This window comes from Chionomys nivalis, chromosome 16 (genome assembly GCF_950005125.1).
Source record: "Chionomys nivalis chromosome 16, mChiNiv1.1, whole genome shotgun sequence".
NCBI lineage: Eukaryota > Metazoa > Chordata > Mammalia > Rodentia > Cricetidae > Chionomys > Chionomys nivalis.
Genome location: NC_080101.1, coordinates 48,740,998 through 48,757,803, shown reverse-complemented (window position 1 = coordinate 48,757,803; position 16,806 = coordinate 48,740,998). Strand labels below are relative to the sequence as shown.

Genomic DNA, 16,806 nt, shown 5'->3' with positions numbered 1-16,806 from the left:
CAGTAGTATAGTGCTTCCCAGACATGATCAAGAAAAAGGCTTTGGGTTCAATCCCCAGTACTGGAAGATAAAAAGAAATTAAGACAAGATTCATGAGACCAGTAAGTGCCTGACTAGAGGGCAGGCCTCAAGGTCCCCACCAGGGGAAGCAGGCCCCTGCTGCTGGGGTTGCAATCTCTGCTTGTGATCTCCTGGACCTGCTCTCCCTGCCCCCTATTTCCCTTGGTCCCTGGCTCATTGGGGCCACCAGGAATCCCTGCATAGGTGCTGAGAAGTCCCATCTGGATGGGTGAGTGTGTGCTATCCTGGGGCGCACTGTCCCGGTAGAGAGCACAAATGCCCCCCCCCCCCCAGCTCCTGCTGCAAGGCTTTCTTTCCTACACACCTGCCCCCCACCCCCACCCCCAAGCCTGCCTTGTCTGCAAGGTCCTTAGCTGTGGAACAGTTTCCTGCCATTTCACTAAGGCTACCAGCCCAGAGCAGTGAGTGCCTGACTAGAGGGCAGGCCTCAAGGTCCCCGCCAGGGAAAGCGGGCCCCTGCTGCTGGGGCTGCAGTCTCTGCTGTGATCTCCTGGACCTGCTCTGCCTGAGCCCTACTTCCCTTAGTCCCTGGCTCATAGGGGCATCCAGGAGTTCCTGTGTAGGTGCCGAGAAGTTTCATCGGGACGGGTGAGTGAGTGCAATCCTGGGGCGGACGGTCCCGGTAGAGAGCACAAACGCCCCTACACTAAGGCTACCCAACCAGAGCAGTGAGTGCCTGCCTAGCGGGCAGGCCTCAGCAACCCCCGAAAGGGAGTGCAGGCACCTCCAGCTTGTACTGCAGTGTCGCCTGTGTTCTACTCGACCCCGCCCGACCCCTTGCATTCGGCCTTCTTTACGCGGGTCATTGGAATACCACGCATCCATGTTTTGGTGTTGAGGAGTTCATCTGGAAGGGAACGGTTCCTGCCCCTACACTGAGGAGATACACTTAGAGAGTTAGTCACAGCAAAGACTGGTCCAAGACATCAGGCCTCTCCTGGCTCCATTTGAAGGAAAAGATGGGCAGGCGCCAATGCAAGAATTCTCCCAACAACTTGAAAGGCAACGTGACATCACCAGGATCCAGGAATCCCGAAATGAGAAGTGTACACCCTAATCCAGAAAAATTAGAAGAATTCGACTCAAAAGTGAATTTTATGAAAATAATAGAGGACCTTAAACAGGAGGTGAAAAACTGCCACAACCAATTAGAGATTACAAACAAAAAGGTAGAGGAAATGAATAAATCTCTCAAAGATACCCAAGAAAACCAAGAGAAACAAGAAAAAGTAATCAAACAGGTAAGGGAAACGGTTCAAGACTTGAAGAATGAAGTGGAAGTAATAAAGAAAACACAAACCGAGGGAAGGATGGAGATGGAAAATTTGAATAAACGAACAGGAACTACAGAGACAAGTACCACCAACAGATTACAAGAGATAGAAGAAAGAATCTCAGACACTGAAGATACCATAGAGAAAATAAACACTCTCATCAAAGAAAACAGCATAACCAACAAATTCTCATCACAAAACATTCAGGAAATCTGGGACACAATAAAAAGACCAAACCTAAGAATAATAGGGATAGAAGAAGGAGAAGATCTACAGTTCAATGGTCCAGAAAATATATTTAATAAAATTATAGAAGAAAACTTTCCCAACCTTAAGAAAGATATTCCTTTGAAGGTCCAAGAAGCATACAGAACACCAAATCGACTGGATCAAAAAAAAAACATCTCCTCGTCATATAATAATCAAAACACAAAACATACAGAATAAAGAAAGAATATTAAGAGCTGCAAAGGAAAAAGGTCAAGTTACCTATAAAGGTAAACCTATCAGACTTACACCTGATTTCTCTATGGAAACCATGAAAGCCAGAAGGTCCTGGATAGATATACTGCAGAAACTACGAGACCATGGATGCAAGCCCAGACTACTATACCCAGCCAAGCTTTCGTTCACTATAAATGGAGAAAACAAAATTTTCCAGGATAAAAACAAATTTAAACAATACGTAGCCACAAATCCAGCCCTTCAGAAAGTAATTGAAGGAAAATCACAAACCAAGGAGTCCAACAATGCCCACAATAACTCAGACATCTAATGACCCTTCACCAGCACAACTTGAAGAAGGGAAACACACAAACTCTACTACCAAAAGAAAGAAAGAAAGAAAGAAAGAAAGAAAGAAAGAAAGAAAGAAAGAAAGAAAGAAAGAAAGGAAAAATGACCGGAGTTAACAACCACTGGTCATTAATATCACTTAATATCAATGGACTCAACTCACCTATAAAGAGGCACAGGCTAAGAGATTGGATACGAAAACAGGATCCAACATTCTGTTGCTTACAAGAAACACACCTCAACCACAAAGACAGACATCTACTCAGAGTAAAGGGCTGGGAAAAGGTTTATCAAGCAAACGGACCTAAGAAACAAGCAGGTGTGGCCATACTAATTTCTAAGAAAGTTGACTTCAAACTAAAATCAATCAAAAGAGATGGAGATGGACATTTTTTACTCATAACAGGAACAATTCACCAGGATGAAGTCTCAATCCTGAATATCTATGCCCCTAATATAAAAGCACCCACTTATGTAAAAGAAACGTTACTAAAACTCAAGGCAGTCATCAAACCACACACACTAATAGTAGGAGATTTCAACACTCCTCTCTCACCAATGGACAGGTCAATCAGACAGAAACCTAACAGAGAAATAAGAGGATTAAGGGAGGTAATGAATCAAATGGACTTAACAGACATCTATAGAACATTCCACTCAAATAAGAAAGAATATACCTTCTTCTCTGCAGCTCATGGAACCTTCTCGAAAATAGACCACATACTCGGTAACAAAGCAAACTTACACAGTTACAAAAAAATATCGGTAACCACCTGTGTCTTATCAGATCACCATGGATTAAAGTTAGAATTCAACAACAATGCTATCCCCAGAAAGCCTATGAACTCATGGAAATTGGACAGTCAACTACTGAACCACACCTGGATCAAGGAAGAAATAAAGAAAGAAATTAAAGTCTTTCTTGAATTCAATGAAAACGAAGACTCAACATACTCAAACCTATGGGACACTATGAAAGCAGTGCTAAGAGGAAAGTTCATAGCATTAAGTGCCCACATAAAGAAAACGGAGAAAGCACACATTGGAGACCTAATAGCCCACCTTAAAGCTTTAGAAAGAAAAGAAGCAGACTCACCTAGGAGAAGTAGAAGACTGGAAATAATCAAATTGAGGGCTGAAATCAACAAAATAGAAACACAGAAAACAATCCAAAGAATCAATGAAACAAAAAGCTGGTTCTTGGAGAAAATCAATAAGATTGATAAACCCCTATCCAAACTAATCAAACGGCGGAGAGAGAATACGCAAATTATCAAAATCAGAAATGAAAAGGGAGACATAACCACAGACACAGACGAAATTCAGAGAATCATTAGATCTTACTACAAAAACCTGTATGCCACAAAATTGGAAAATGTAAAAGAAATGGACACTTTTTTAGATAAGTACCATATACCAAAGTTAAACCAGGACCAGGTGAACAATCTAAATAGACCTGTTAGTCGCGAAGAATTAGAAGTTGTTATAAAAAACCTCCCCACCAAAAAAAGCCCAGGTCCAGACGGCTTCAATGCAGAATTCTACCAGAACTTCCAAGAAGACCTAATACCTATACTCCTTAATGTATTTCACAATATTGAAACAGAGAAGTCATTGCCAAATTCCTTCTATGAAGCTGAAGTTACTCTGATACCAAAACCACACAAAGACACAACCAAGAAAGAGAACTACAGGCCAATCTCACTCATGAACATCGACGCAAAAATACTCAATAAAATACTGGCAAACCGAATCCAAGAACACATTAGAAAAATTATCCATTATGATCAAGTAGGCTTCATCCCAGAGATGCAGGGCTGGTTCAACATACGAAAATCTATCAATGTAATCCATCATATAAATAATCTGAAAGAAAAAACCATATGATCATTTCATTAGATGCGGAAAAAGCATTTGACAAAATTCAACATCCCTTTATGATAAAGGTCTTAGAGAGATTAGGAATACAAGGGTCGTTCCTAAATATAATAAAAGCTATTTATAGCAAGCCGTCAGCTAACATCAAATTAAATGGAGAGAAACTCAAAGCTATTCCACTAAAATCAGGAACACGACAAGGTTGTCCACTCTCTCCATACCTCTTTAATATAGTGCTTGAAATTCTAGCAATAGCAATAAGACAACATAAGGGGATCAAAGGGATTCAAATCGGAAAGGAAGAAGTTAAACTTTCATTATTTGCAGACGATATGATAGTATACATAAGCGACCCCAAAAACTCCAGCAAAGAACTCCTTCAGCTGATAAACACCTTTAGTAGCGTTGCAGGATACAAGATCAATTCCAAAAAATCAGTTGCCCTCCTATACACAAAGGATAAGGAAGCAGAGATGGAAATCAGAGAAGCATCACCCTTCACGATAGCCACAAATAGCATAAAATATCTTGGGGTAACCCTAACCAAGGAAGTAAAGGATCTATTTGACAAGAACTTTAAGTCAATGAAGAAAGAAATTGAGGAGGATACCAGAAAATGGAAGGATCTCCCTTGCTCTTGGATAGGGAGGATCAACATAGTAAAAATGGCAATTCTACCAAGGACAATTTATAGATTCAATGCAATCCCCATTAAAATCCCATCAAAATTCTTCACAGATCTTGAGAGGACAATAATCAACTTTATATGGAGAAACAAAAAACCCAAGATAGCCAAAAGAATCTTATATAATAAAGGATCGTCTGGAGGCATTACCATCCCTGACCTCAAACTCTATTACAGAGCCTCAGTATTGAAAACAGCTTGGTATTGGCATAAAAACAGAGAAGTCGATCAATGGAACCGAGTAGAAGACCCTGATTTTAACCCACAAACTTATGAACACCTAATTTTTGATAAAGGAGCTAAAAGTATTCAATGGAAAAAAGAGAGCATCTTCAACAAATGGTGCTGGCAGAACTGGTTGTCAACGTGTAGAAGAATGAAAATAGATCCATATCTATCACCATGCACAAAACTCAAGTCCAAATGGATTAAAGACCTCAATATTAGTCTGAACACACTGAACCTGATAGAAGAAAAAGTTGGAAGTACTCTACAACATATGGGTACAGGAGATCACTTCCTACGTTTATCCCCAGCAGCACAGACATTAAGGGCAACATTGAATAAATGGGACCTCCTGAAACTGAGTAGCTTCTGTAAAGCAAAGGACACTGTCACTAAGACAAAAAGGCAACCCACTGACTGGGAGAAGATCTTCACCAACCCTGCAACAGACAAAGGTCTGATCACCAAAATATATAAAGAACTCAAGAAACTAAACTTTAAAATGCTAATGAACCCAATAAAAAATGGGGCACTGATCTGAACAGAGAATTCTCAACAGAAGAAATTCAAATGGCCAAAAGACACCTAAGGTCATGCTCAACCTCCTTAGCGATAAGGGAAATGCAAATTAAAACAACTTTGAGATACCATCTTACACCTGTCAGAATGGCTAAAATCAAAAACACCAATGATAGCCTTTGCTGGAGAGGTTGTGGAGAAAGAGGCACACTCATTCATTGCTGGTGGGAATGCAAACTTGTGCAACCACTTTGGAAATCAGTGTGGCGATTTCTCAGGAAATTTGGGATCAACCTACCCCAAGATCCAGTAATACCACTATTGGGAATATACCCAAGAGATGCCACATCAAATGACAAAAGTATCTGTTCAACTATGTTCATAGCAGCATTGTTTGTAATAGCCAAAACCTGGAAACAACCTAGATGCCCTTCAATGGAGGAATGGATGAAGAAAGTGTGGAATATATACATATTAGAGTACTACTCAGCAGTAAAAAACAATGACTTCTCGAATTTTGCGTGCAAATGGATGGAAATAGAAAACACTATCCTGAGTGAGGTATCCCAGACCCAAAAAGAGGAACATGGGATGTACTCACTCATAATCGGTTTCTAGCCATAAATAAAAGACATTAAGCATATAATGCGTGATCCTATAGAAGTTAAATAAGAAAGTGAACCCAAAGAAAATCATATAGTCATCCGCATGGAGAGGGGGAAGTAGACAAGATTGCAGGGCAAAAACTGGGAACTTGCGGGTGAGGTGGCATGGGGCAAAGGGGAAATGGGATGAGAAATATGAGAAGGGGAGGATGGGAGGAGCTCGGGGGATTGGGATGGTTGGGATATAGGAAGGATGGATACGGGAGCAGCGAAGTATATATCCTATCTAAGGGAGCCATCTTAGGGTTGGGCAAGAGACTTGACTCTAGAGGGGTTCGCAGGTGTCCAGGAATATGTCCCCAGCTGGTACCTTGGGCAACTAAGGAGAGGGAACCTGAAATGACCCTATCCTAGACTGATGAATATCTTGCATATCACCTTAGAACCTTCATCTGGCGATGGATCGAGGTAGAGACAGATTCTCAATTTGGAGCAACGGTCTGAGCTCTTAAGGTCCAAATGAGGAGCAGAAGGAGGGAGAACAAGAGCAAAAAATCAGGACCACGAGGGATGCACCCACCCACTGTGACAGTGGAACTGATTTATTAGGAGCCCACCAAGGCCAGCTGGTCTGGGACTGAATAAGCATGGGTTGATTCCGGACTCTCTGAGCATGGCGGTCAATGAAGACTGATGAGAAGCCAAGGACAATGGCACTAGGTTTCAATCCTAATACATGAACTGGCTTTGTGGGAGCTTAGCCTGTTTAGAAGCTCACCTTCCTGGACGTAGATAGAAGACCTTCGTCTTCCCGCAGGGCAGAGAATTTGGACTGCTTTTCAGTATCGAGAGGGAGGGGGAATGGTGTGGGGGGAGGAGAAGAGGAGTGGGGATAGGGGGAGGGGAGTGGGGGGAGGGGGCAATATTTGGGAGGAGGGGAGGGAAATGGGAAACGGGGAGCAGGTGGAAATTTTAATTAAAAAAGAATAAAAAATAAATAAAAGAAAAAAAAAGACAAGATTCATTTCTACTTCCTACCTCTTAGATATCTAATAAAGACAAACAAGATTTTAAAAGCAAAATTCAGTCTAATAGGCTGATTGCTGCAACTACTCTTTTCTTAGCACCTGGCAGTGCTTGGCGCTGAATAGGAACTTGGTTGTGTTACTGAGCAGAGAAAGAACGGTATGATAAAGAAATGAACCAGAAAGCAAATACTCTTTTCTGTTAAGTTATGTAGTCATTCAAAATTCCCTAGTGTCCTTCTGTACCAAATCTCTTCTCACTTCCCAGTCCTATTAAAAAAGAAGGAGAAGAAAAACTTCAGCAAGCATCTTAACAGTTGTTCCCAGCTTCTAGCAAAAGAATGGTCTATTTGACAGCTTGCTAATTATTTTGGTAGAGTAAGATTTTTTTTTTGTAGTAGGAATATATTTCAAAAAAAATTTTTTGTTCCTATAAAAAGATTCAATTTCCTTTTAATACTTCAGTTCCTACTATACTCATCTTCCATAAATACCTAACAAATTCAAAACTTCACATAATCTTGGCTATTTACAAGCCTAAGTACCCTAATTTACTGCTTAAAAAAGACCACAGAAAGAGTTAGAGAGATACATATAACTATTGATGGGCATTTGACTGACACAGAGATGGGGAGGGGAGGGGTAAGAAAAAACAAGCAAAGACATGAAAGCAGAGACTTATCAGACTAGGAGTGGTAGTAATGCGACAGCTAGTCAATACTTATTTCAGCTGTCATTCCAGCCCACAGCTGTCTTGAGGGGGAGAAGAAGTCTTCTCTACATAGGAATTCCCACACAGGCTGTCTCATCCCTAGTGGTCAGCCCTGGATACACGTACAGACAAGAAAATCTAAATGGACTCAGTAGGTTATATATACACGTATGTGTATGTTGTACTCATATGTATATGCATGCAGTGATAACAATGCAAGAAAAGATCATGAGTTTTGGAGGGGTACACTGGAGTTGGAAGAGGGAGCAGAGGAAGTAATGTAGAGCTCATGTATAAAGTTCTTACACACACACACACACACAATTTAAAAAGCCCTAAAGGCCCAAAACCAGAGAAATAAATTTTATCTTTGGCTTCTAATAAATATGGAATATTTCCAAAAGATTAACAAAAAGCGTTAAGTAGAACATTCAGCAGATATAGACTATTGTTTTCTAATGAAAAACATAATTTCACAGTCAAAATGATGGCATAATTTGACTATTGTTTAAATGCCATCTCATGCATAAAATGGAAGAGTGAAAAAAAAAAACACACAAAAACCACCCATAGGTATAAGATAAAAATAAAAATAAGATAAAAAAGAAGTTTCTGCCAGTTGGGTGTGATGTCACCTGCTTGCAATTCCAGTCCACAGAAGGCTGAGCTAGGAGGATCCAGTTGGGGATAATGTCACCTGCCTCTAATCCTGGCCCACAGGAGGTTGAGCCAGGAGGACCCAGTTGGGTGTGTTATCACCTTCCTGTAATTCCAGCACACAGGAGGAGGCTGAGCCAGGAGGATTCATAGTAAAAGACAAGCTTGGGCCATATCCTGAACTTTGACGCTATCTTGGGCTCCATGAGACCCTATCTCATAACAAACACACAAGCACACACAAACATCACAACTACCTGATGAAGCTCTGAAGAGAGCTATGCAGTTCAGGATCACTTTTGGAACTGGTGAAACTGAATTTGAAATTCCAAAATGCCTTTTGCTATTTCTTAAATTTATTTACTGGGGACCATTTTTTTGTGACTTCTCATGATATCCAAGATCTGAGTTGAATGAATACCATCTACTAGTTACTATTATTCTTCTAGAACATACTTATTCTCCTTTAAACTATGGAAACAACAATAGTTGTCCCCAATGAAATTTTGTAAGTATTAATCTATGAAATTTATCTTTAGAATAGTTCAAAAATGTAAGATATTTTTTGCTGTTGTTACTGTTATTAATCAAAGAACAATCAGTTAACCAAAAGTCCCTTCGTTTGACTCTACTCATTTATTCATCATCAAAAATTTCCAAGTTCAGTAGGCTCTAAAATTGTCACAAATTGCCCCTACTGTGGCCATGCTCTTGTAGTATAATTTTGAGAGTTTTGCCTTCAAAAGGAAAATCCCAAGAGAGGTGTGACAGCATTTCCCTGATACACAAATGTTTGAGGCTGAAGAATCACTTCAACTAAGGAGTTCAACGTCTACTAGGAAAATTGAGTGAGAAGTTGGCTCTTAAATCTTAAAAAAGTAAATAAATAAATCTCAAGCCCTTAAAGGTCCTGGCTCCACGGCTGCACTGGAACATGCTGCTGGGTGGCATGGTGTGCAGACAATGCTGAGCTCTTACACACCTCTACAAATGTAGACTTCTGGAATGCCGGCCATCACACCATGCTGTGCATGCAAACAGGGACCTCCTGACTGCTAGAGGAGCATTCTACCAATGGAGCTATATTCTCAGACCATTGCTTTCTTACAACACCTATTTGATGGACACTTTGGGACAACTGCTGCTTTAGGAATTCGTTGATGATAAAAATAAGTAGCACATGCTTTGAAGAGGCTAACAACTTACTATCTGTAATTTAGAGTTTGATGAAATGTTTGTCCTTTGGTGTCATTGCCAATTATGCTGCACTCCTACTAAATACATGGTAGACGTGCTTCAATGTAAGATCTGTAAAATATTTATATAAATCCCTGATCATCAACAGCAATTAGATGGTTTCATGAGAAATTTCATACCCACAAACCATCTATTTCCTTTACAACAGCCTTTAAGCTTTCTTCTTGTTTTAGTGAAAGGAGGTATTGGTATGCAAGTCAGGAGGAACCTGAGCCTATGATTCTCTTCCTTCTTTGGCTTTCCTAATGCTGGGATTGCCTGCCTGTGCTCCCATGCCCAGCTTCTTCTTTCTTAATATGTGTTCTTCTTTTTTAATATGTGTTTATATGTATTTTCATATGTACTTATAATCAAAAATGACCTTAAGCTTTTGTGCCCTTATAAAAACACTTAAATACATTTAAAAAAAATCTTTCCAGTACTCTAGAGAAGGCAGGTGTCAGAGCCCCATTTGTCTCTCTAGGTGGCAGAAGGCATCGATTTTCTATTTTAAGACCTTTATGATCCTGGATACATTGCTTCAGACATTAAAAATAGGGCAAAACATTACCTGAGTATTCAAGGAGAGCCAGCAGTATCCGACACTTCACCTCTGCGGAGAAAGAAAGCACATTTATTAGTTATCCACTGTGCTTCTGCAACTCACATGACCGTGTATCCTGGTAGTAAAAACTACCATGTTTTTTACTACATTAGGTAATCAAAATGCCATTTGCTTACTATTCTACTGTTGCCCATCGGCTTAGATAAAAACTATCAATTGCCCAAGACACTAGAATGTCTTTCAGTTCTGAATTACACAATAGAATACCATTCAAATAGTGCCCAATTCTAGAAAATCCTTGCTACTTTAGACTGAATGTTATTCCTGAACATGTAAGCTGTGTTGCTAAGCTGTGAAAATAATGTTTGTTTCTATAACTAAAAATTTTAGATAAAAAAATGCATGTATATAAATTAATATACTCTACTATTCCATCCCACACAGGGCCAATCACAATATTTGACAGGTATATAATAGTTTCATACTTATCACTGTGACCATTGGCTTCGAATAGTAAAGAGTGCCTTCTAGGTAATAAAGATTATAGGATAGAGAGAAGTGTTACAGATCATTCTGTTTTATGCATTATAGGTGTCAATGAGAGGGGGTTGGCTAACTGACCAGAAATGTGGACAATACTCAAAGGGCAATGAAGTTCACAAACACAAATGCAGAAACAAGAGGATTTCAGAGGCAAGAAAGCACACTCAACTGAGAACCAATTTATTATGCTCTAGCTTTGTGGTATCCAAAAACTTAATAATTATTAGTCTCAGCTCATTCATAGATGATACTTCATGTTTACAAAGGCCTATATAGGAAAAATGAACAGGAAATATACTTAAGGTCTTTGCAAGTCTTTTAAAGTGCTTCATCACACACATGAAGAGTGCTATTACTGTAACCTAGAGCTGGCTGCAGCTGATATAGAATGTGCAAGAACAAAACACTTCATAGAAATGTAAGTTTAGACCAGCAGGGAGAAGGGAGATACGTGAGAAGAGAGCTGACGAAGATATACACCAGAAAATTAACAACATATCTCATTGTCTCGTTAAGACACTAGGATTGGGTCACAATTCTGAAGCTAAAGTGAAAGCTGGCTTATACCATTAGCTTGATGAGTTTAGATTCATCTGGGAGCAAGTCACTACCAGGCTCTGGTGTCCAAGAGTGAGCCAAAAATAAGACATGTAAAAGAAAATCTGGTAATGATATGTACGAATCAGAAAACATGGAGAGAAGGATAGAAAATTATCAAGGCAAGGTAAGTAAAAACTGAAAAAAAAAAGGCCTTATGGTATTGAGACAAATTCAGGCAAAAAAAAAAAAAAAAAGAAAGAAAGAAAGAAAAAGTAAGTTTGTGGGAGAAAAACATTAGAACTTTAAAAAGAATAATTTTTTTTAAAGGAAAAGAGAGGAGAAAGTATCATCACTTACAAACCATGTGAAACATTCTGTCCTGGAAGGAGAGTGACGATTAAACTCTCAAGAAACTTAGCGGAAGCCGGGCGGTGGTGGCGCACGCCTTTAATCCCAGCACTCGGGAGGCAGAGGCAGGCGGATCTCTGTGAGTTCGAGACCAGCCTGGTCTACAAGAGCTAGTTCCAGGACAGGCTCCAAAACCACAGAGAAACCCTGTCTCGAAAACTTGGACCTCCCACAGGGCAGAGAAACCTGCTTGCTCTTTGGGCTGAGGAGGAAGGAAGACTTGATTGGGGGAGGGGGAGGGAATGGGAGGTGGTGGCGGGGAAGAGGCAGAAATCTTTAATAATTAAATAAATTAATTAATAAAAAAAATAAATAAAAAATAAAAAAAAGGGAAAAAAAAAAGAATCTCCTACCATTTCAGCATTTTGAAGATCATCTGGCACAGCATTAAAATCCATGTTATAATGAACATACTACTTTGGGGGTTTATAGAACCCTAATGAATAAATGTAACATGTGAGGCATTCCCAAGGATCTACTCTAGAGTGGCGTGATAAATCAAATAAGCTTACTGTTAATGATTTTATAGTGAACACTTGAAACCTATATCTAATGCAAATGTTTTAGAAAAGTTAAAAAAATAAACCTATGTATAGAAATCTAAGGTACTTCAAGATTTGAAGCAATAACTAAGCACTAGAAATTCATTATTTTATCTTTGTATTCTGTCCTTTCCCCATCAGGTTGCTATTTGGTAGGGACTTTATTTTCCCTATAGTAAATAAATTGTGTACTTATCCCTATAATAAATGTATATAGATTGGAAAAAAAAAAAAAAAGAAACTTAGCGGATTCAGAAAGCTCAGGGAAATGCAAAGACTCACAAAGGCCCTCCCATTGGTTGTGTTAACCAGCAGGAGGCTGCTTGAGACCTGTGCCAGGAAAGGAAACCGTGATGTACCCATCTGGAGCCATCACACATCCTGGGGTGGGCTTTCGAGTGACACATCCATAGGCCTGTGGGTTACCCCTCACCCATGCTCCCGTGAGTTACCCTTTACCCATGTTCCTCTGAGTTACTCCACATCCATGCTTCTGTGAGCTACCTCTCACCCATGCTCCTGTGAGTTACTCCTCACCCATGCCTAACAAACCCATTGGTTCACCAAGCTGGATTTGGATGAAATCTTTATTTGCTCTGCCATTGCCCTATCTGGGGTTATGGGGTGTTCTTTGTGTCTTCCTAGGAGAAGTCATGTAACACAAATTGAGCATAAATTTAAGGGGATGATGGAATCAAGCAAATATACCTTAATTTAGCTGGTAGCATGAGACCATGTTTAGCAGAAAGATTAAGCATGAGACAATTACCAGTTCTTTGACATATTAATCAATAAGTCCCCCATTGACATGCCTACCTTCTATTATTTGCTCCCAATTATCTGTTCAGTAGGGTGTGTGTGGATGAGGAAATCATCACCTAACACTGGAATGACACTTGGGCACTCCGTCTTAGGTAAAGGTCAAGGGTCATGATGTTTTGATACCATATTTGGTATAAATCTTAAATCAGACATCAGGAAACAAAAGAAATGGGAGCACTCCATTGACATACATAAAACACAAATTTCTAGCCAAGTATCAAGTTAAATTTACCTGTTCATATCTATGGGGCTACATCTATGACATCACTCCCCACAGTTTGCAAGGTAGTATGGAAATTACATGAAGCCAAATGGAACAAAGTACAATGAACCGGGGAGGTTACTTGAGGATGTTCCACATCACAATTGATTTAAAAGTAATGGCAGCGTCCCCTGTCTCTAAGACAGCCCAGTAGTCTGAAGTAGTAGAAGGTAAATAAACTGTTTTTCAAAGACTCATTTAACACACAATCTGAGTTTTCACCCAGAGTAACTTAGAAAAATAGCTAGAACTTAAAGTCTGCAAAATGTCTTTACCTCGCACGCCATTGACTATAAGATTCTTAGAACATATAGCCAGAGTAAATTAGCTACCAGAGTCTCATGACCAAGGGTGGTTCCAGTGTTTACAGCATCAATCAATCAAAAGAACAAAGAAATAAACCAATGTTAGATATGTAAGTATCTACTAACTCTATGACTTCAAAATGTGCCTTGATGAACAAAGAGTATAAAACATAACAAGACAATAATGCAAGATTCTCAAATGTTTTTTATTGAGCATTTGATTTATGTTAGAAATGTATAAGTCAAAGATGAAATACTTTTACTAAAAATGCAGTAAAACAAAATTTTGGGAATATGTACACTTCTAATCAATACTGTACTTATTTATCATTATCAAAACCTCAAAGAAGGTGAGATCATTTGTATGAATTTACAACTTCTGGAAGTATTATGCTACTGAGAGGAACTCTTCTGAGAAAATATGGCTTCCACTCTGCAAAACACGTGCTTCAGCTTCCTAAAGTGTGTTTAAAACCTATTCATAATTTGAGACAATTTTGATTCAGACTTTTAATGGGATGTTACGTTTCCCAGGAAACCACAATATTAAGCCATAAAATTAAAATATAGTCAAATAACTCAGTTACAAATAACAAAACATTTCATCACTGAATAGAATCTGTGATTTATCTGGGGCCTGCCATCTATCTATCCAAATGTCCTCTCAACTCAACTCGGTGTTCAAAGCTGCTGTATTTGAGCTTATTTCCAATATACCCTAAAATTGGAGTCACTAGAAGTATGCTAGAATCTTGCTGAATATTATTTATTATAGCTCAGTGACAAATGGCCATGAAATAAAGCTACAAGCATGGGAAGGTCTGTTGTACACATTTCTCAAATTTAGCGCTGTCAATATCTGGGTGGGGGAGGAAAATCCTTTGCTGAACAGACTGTCCTGCATATGGAGTAGGCTCAGCAGCATTCCTGACCTCTTCTCACAGGGTGCCAGTCATACACTTGCAGCTGGGACAATCAAGAACATCTCAAGACATTTGGCCATGACCCTAGTCTCTAAATTAGAGGTTGTGACAATTTTAAGATGACATGTGAATAATGTCATGGCAGCCAGTGACCATCAGTCAAGGCCAGAACTCTAAAAACTGGTGATTCAAGGTATGAAGTTAATTATATTCCCATAGAAATGCACAACAAACTTTTTAGGCTTCCTATAAAAATTAAGCTCCATGGGAACCTGCAGCTACTGTCTTTGGGAGGTGGGGGCACGTTTGCTCAGTGGCCTCTGTGCATCCCCCATACTCCTATCCCCACTCAGCCATGCACTGAAACCTTGGCAGTGTACTCATGGCCACCACCTCACCTAGAAACCTTTGGGGCTGAGGGATGTGGGGATGGCAGCAAGAAAAGCCAGCTCCTGGCGCTGGCGAGACGGCTCAGCAGATAAGAGCACATTGGCTGCTCTTCCAGAGGTCCTGAGTTCAATTCCCAGCAACCATCTGTAATGAGATCTGGTGCCCTCTTCTGGCCCACAGGGATACATGCAGACAGAATACTGTATATATAATAAATAAATAAATAAACAAATAAATAAATAAATAAATAAATCTTAAAAAAATTAAGCTCCATGTACTTTTTGTTAATACCTTATAATTTTCTCATATTATTTCAAACTCCAAAGTCTTAAGCTCACATGGTTTCAATTGTCTACACACACACCCTATTTCATTCATTCAGAGTGCTCTTCACAATACACTCTGCAGTGCCTGCAGGCTTGTTCCTTCTCTATCGCCTCCATTCCTTGTCCATTTCCTTCCTTTTATTCTATTCTGTATGGGAATCACTGCAGAAAGGATGGGCATTAGCAGACTTTGCTTTTCATACCGACCTTCAACAAACTTCCTGATGTTCTGTGCAAGCACCCGGACACTGTTGGGCAGATTCCAGGGGTCCTGTTTGAGGTGAAGTCTTAGTCTTTTCGGGCAACTCAGCTTTGCCTCCATTTCCTGCTGGAATTCTAAATAAATAGGAAAATCCCCTCATAAGACTCAATCAATTCTCAGTTAAGCCCACTGGATTCAGAACTTGCTGCTTTGGTCCATTTTACTATTCTAGAATATTGTTAATAAATTTCCTTAGTGAAATTACAACAGAAAGTGTATTAAATCTAAAATCCAGAGCCCAGTGTTATTTTCTTATAGGGATTCTACCCAGGAAGCGAATATAGGCAGAAATGCTATTGTAATACAGAAAGAGAGACAGGAGAAGGGGACAGTGCTGTGCTCTGTGGTCAGGGGCCTGCCTGCCAATCCCACACTCCCTCCATGGGATAGGACCAGGTAGACATTACTGCAAAAGAAACTTAAGTCTTTTGTGTCTTTAATTTGTGTATTTTTGGTTTTGCCTCTAGAGGTATCAAATGTTTGAAATTTTCAAAGAAACATAAAAAGTTTATAAAAGTTTATATTTTCATGGATGATCCAAATAGAAGTAGAGTTGGATAATTATGGAACAAAAGCTCAAAATTTTGTCTTCTGCTGCAATATTTTTGCTTTGATATTTATTTCAAACATACCTTGTAATCCTCGACCTGGTGTGAGATGCTTGGTTTGCTCAAAGGCCCTCACAACAGCTTGCCCTTTCAAGAGGTTGGTTATGGAATCCATCTATCAAGGGTAGATTTCTGAGTGTTACAGACATCCAGAATACATACCGTATACTACACACACACACACTGACACACACACACACACATAAAACATGTGCATGAATATATCTTATAAAATACTTTTCTTAAATAAATGTTTTTGAGAGCCCACCAACCTGGTGAAACCTATCTTTAAGCAAAATATTATAATCATCTCATGTTTTCACTTAAATGCTTCCAGTTCTTCCTCATAATTTACAATAAATTGATAAAAAATGTACAAAATAAAAAAATCTACTTCACAGAAGTGAAACCTCAGAAATATTCAAAAGCACAGAAATATTTTCAAAGTGCTAAAACCTCCAATACTAGAAGTTATTATTATGATCATAAAACATTTCACAAAAGTGAAGTCTTAACAAGAAAGGTCAGCAAATTGTGAAGTTTTTGAAACTAGAAATAACACTAAGCGAGGCGCCAGGAAGCATTCAGCCAACCCGACAATAGTCAAGAGGGTTTCTC

At 39.4% G+C, this 16,806-nt stretch overlaps 1 protein-coding gene across 1 annotated transcript in view; it reads right to left on the bottom strand.

Annotated features, from left to right (window-relative positions):
* Prex2 (phosphatidylinositol-3,4,5-trisphosphate dependent Rac exchange factor 2) overlaps positions 1 to 16,806 on the bottom strand; it is a 283,473-nt gene that overhangs the window by 94,497 nt on the left and 172,170 nt on the right. Inside the window, exons 29-31 of the mRNA XM_057790240.1 lie at positions 16,213 to 16,303; positions 15,526 to 15,654; positions 10,264 to 10,305 (exon numbers count right to left, since the gene is read on the bottom strand). Coding sequence (XP_057646223.1) covers positions 10,264 to 10,305; positions 15,526 to 15,654; positions 16,213 to 16,303 — 262 coding nt within the window. The remainder of the gene's footprint in view (positions 1 to 10,263; positions 10,306 to 15,525; positions 15,655 to 16,212; positions 16,304 to 16,806) is intronic.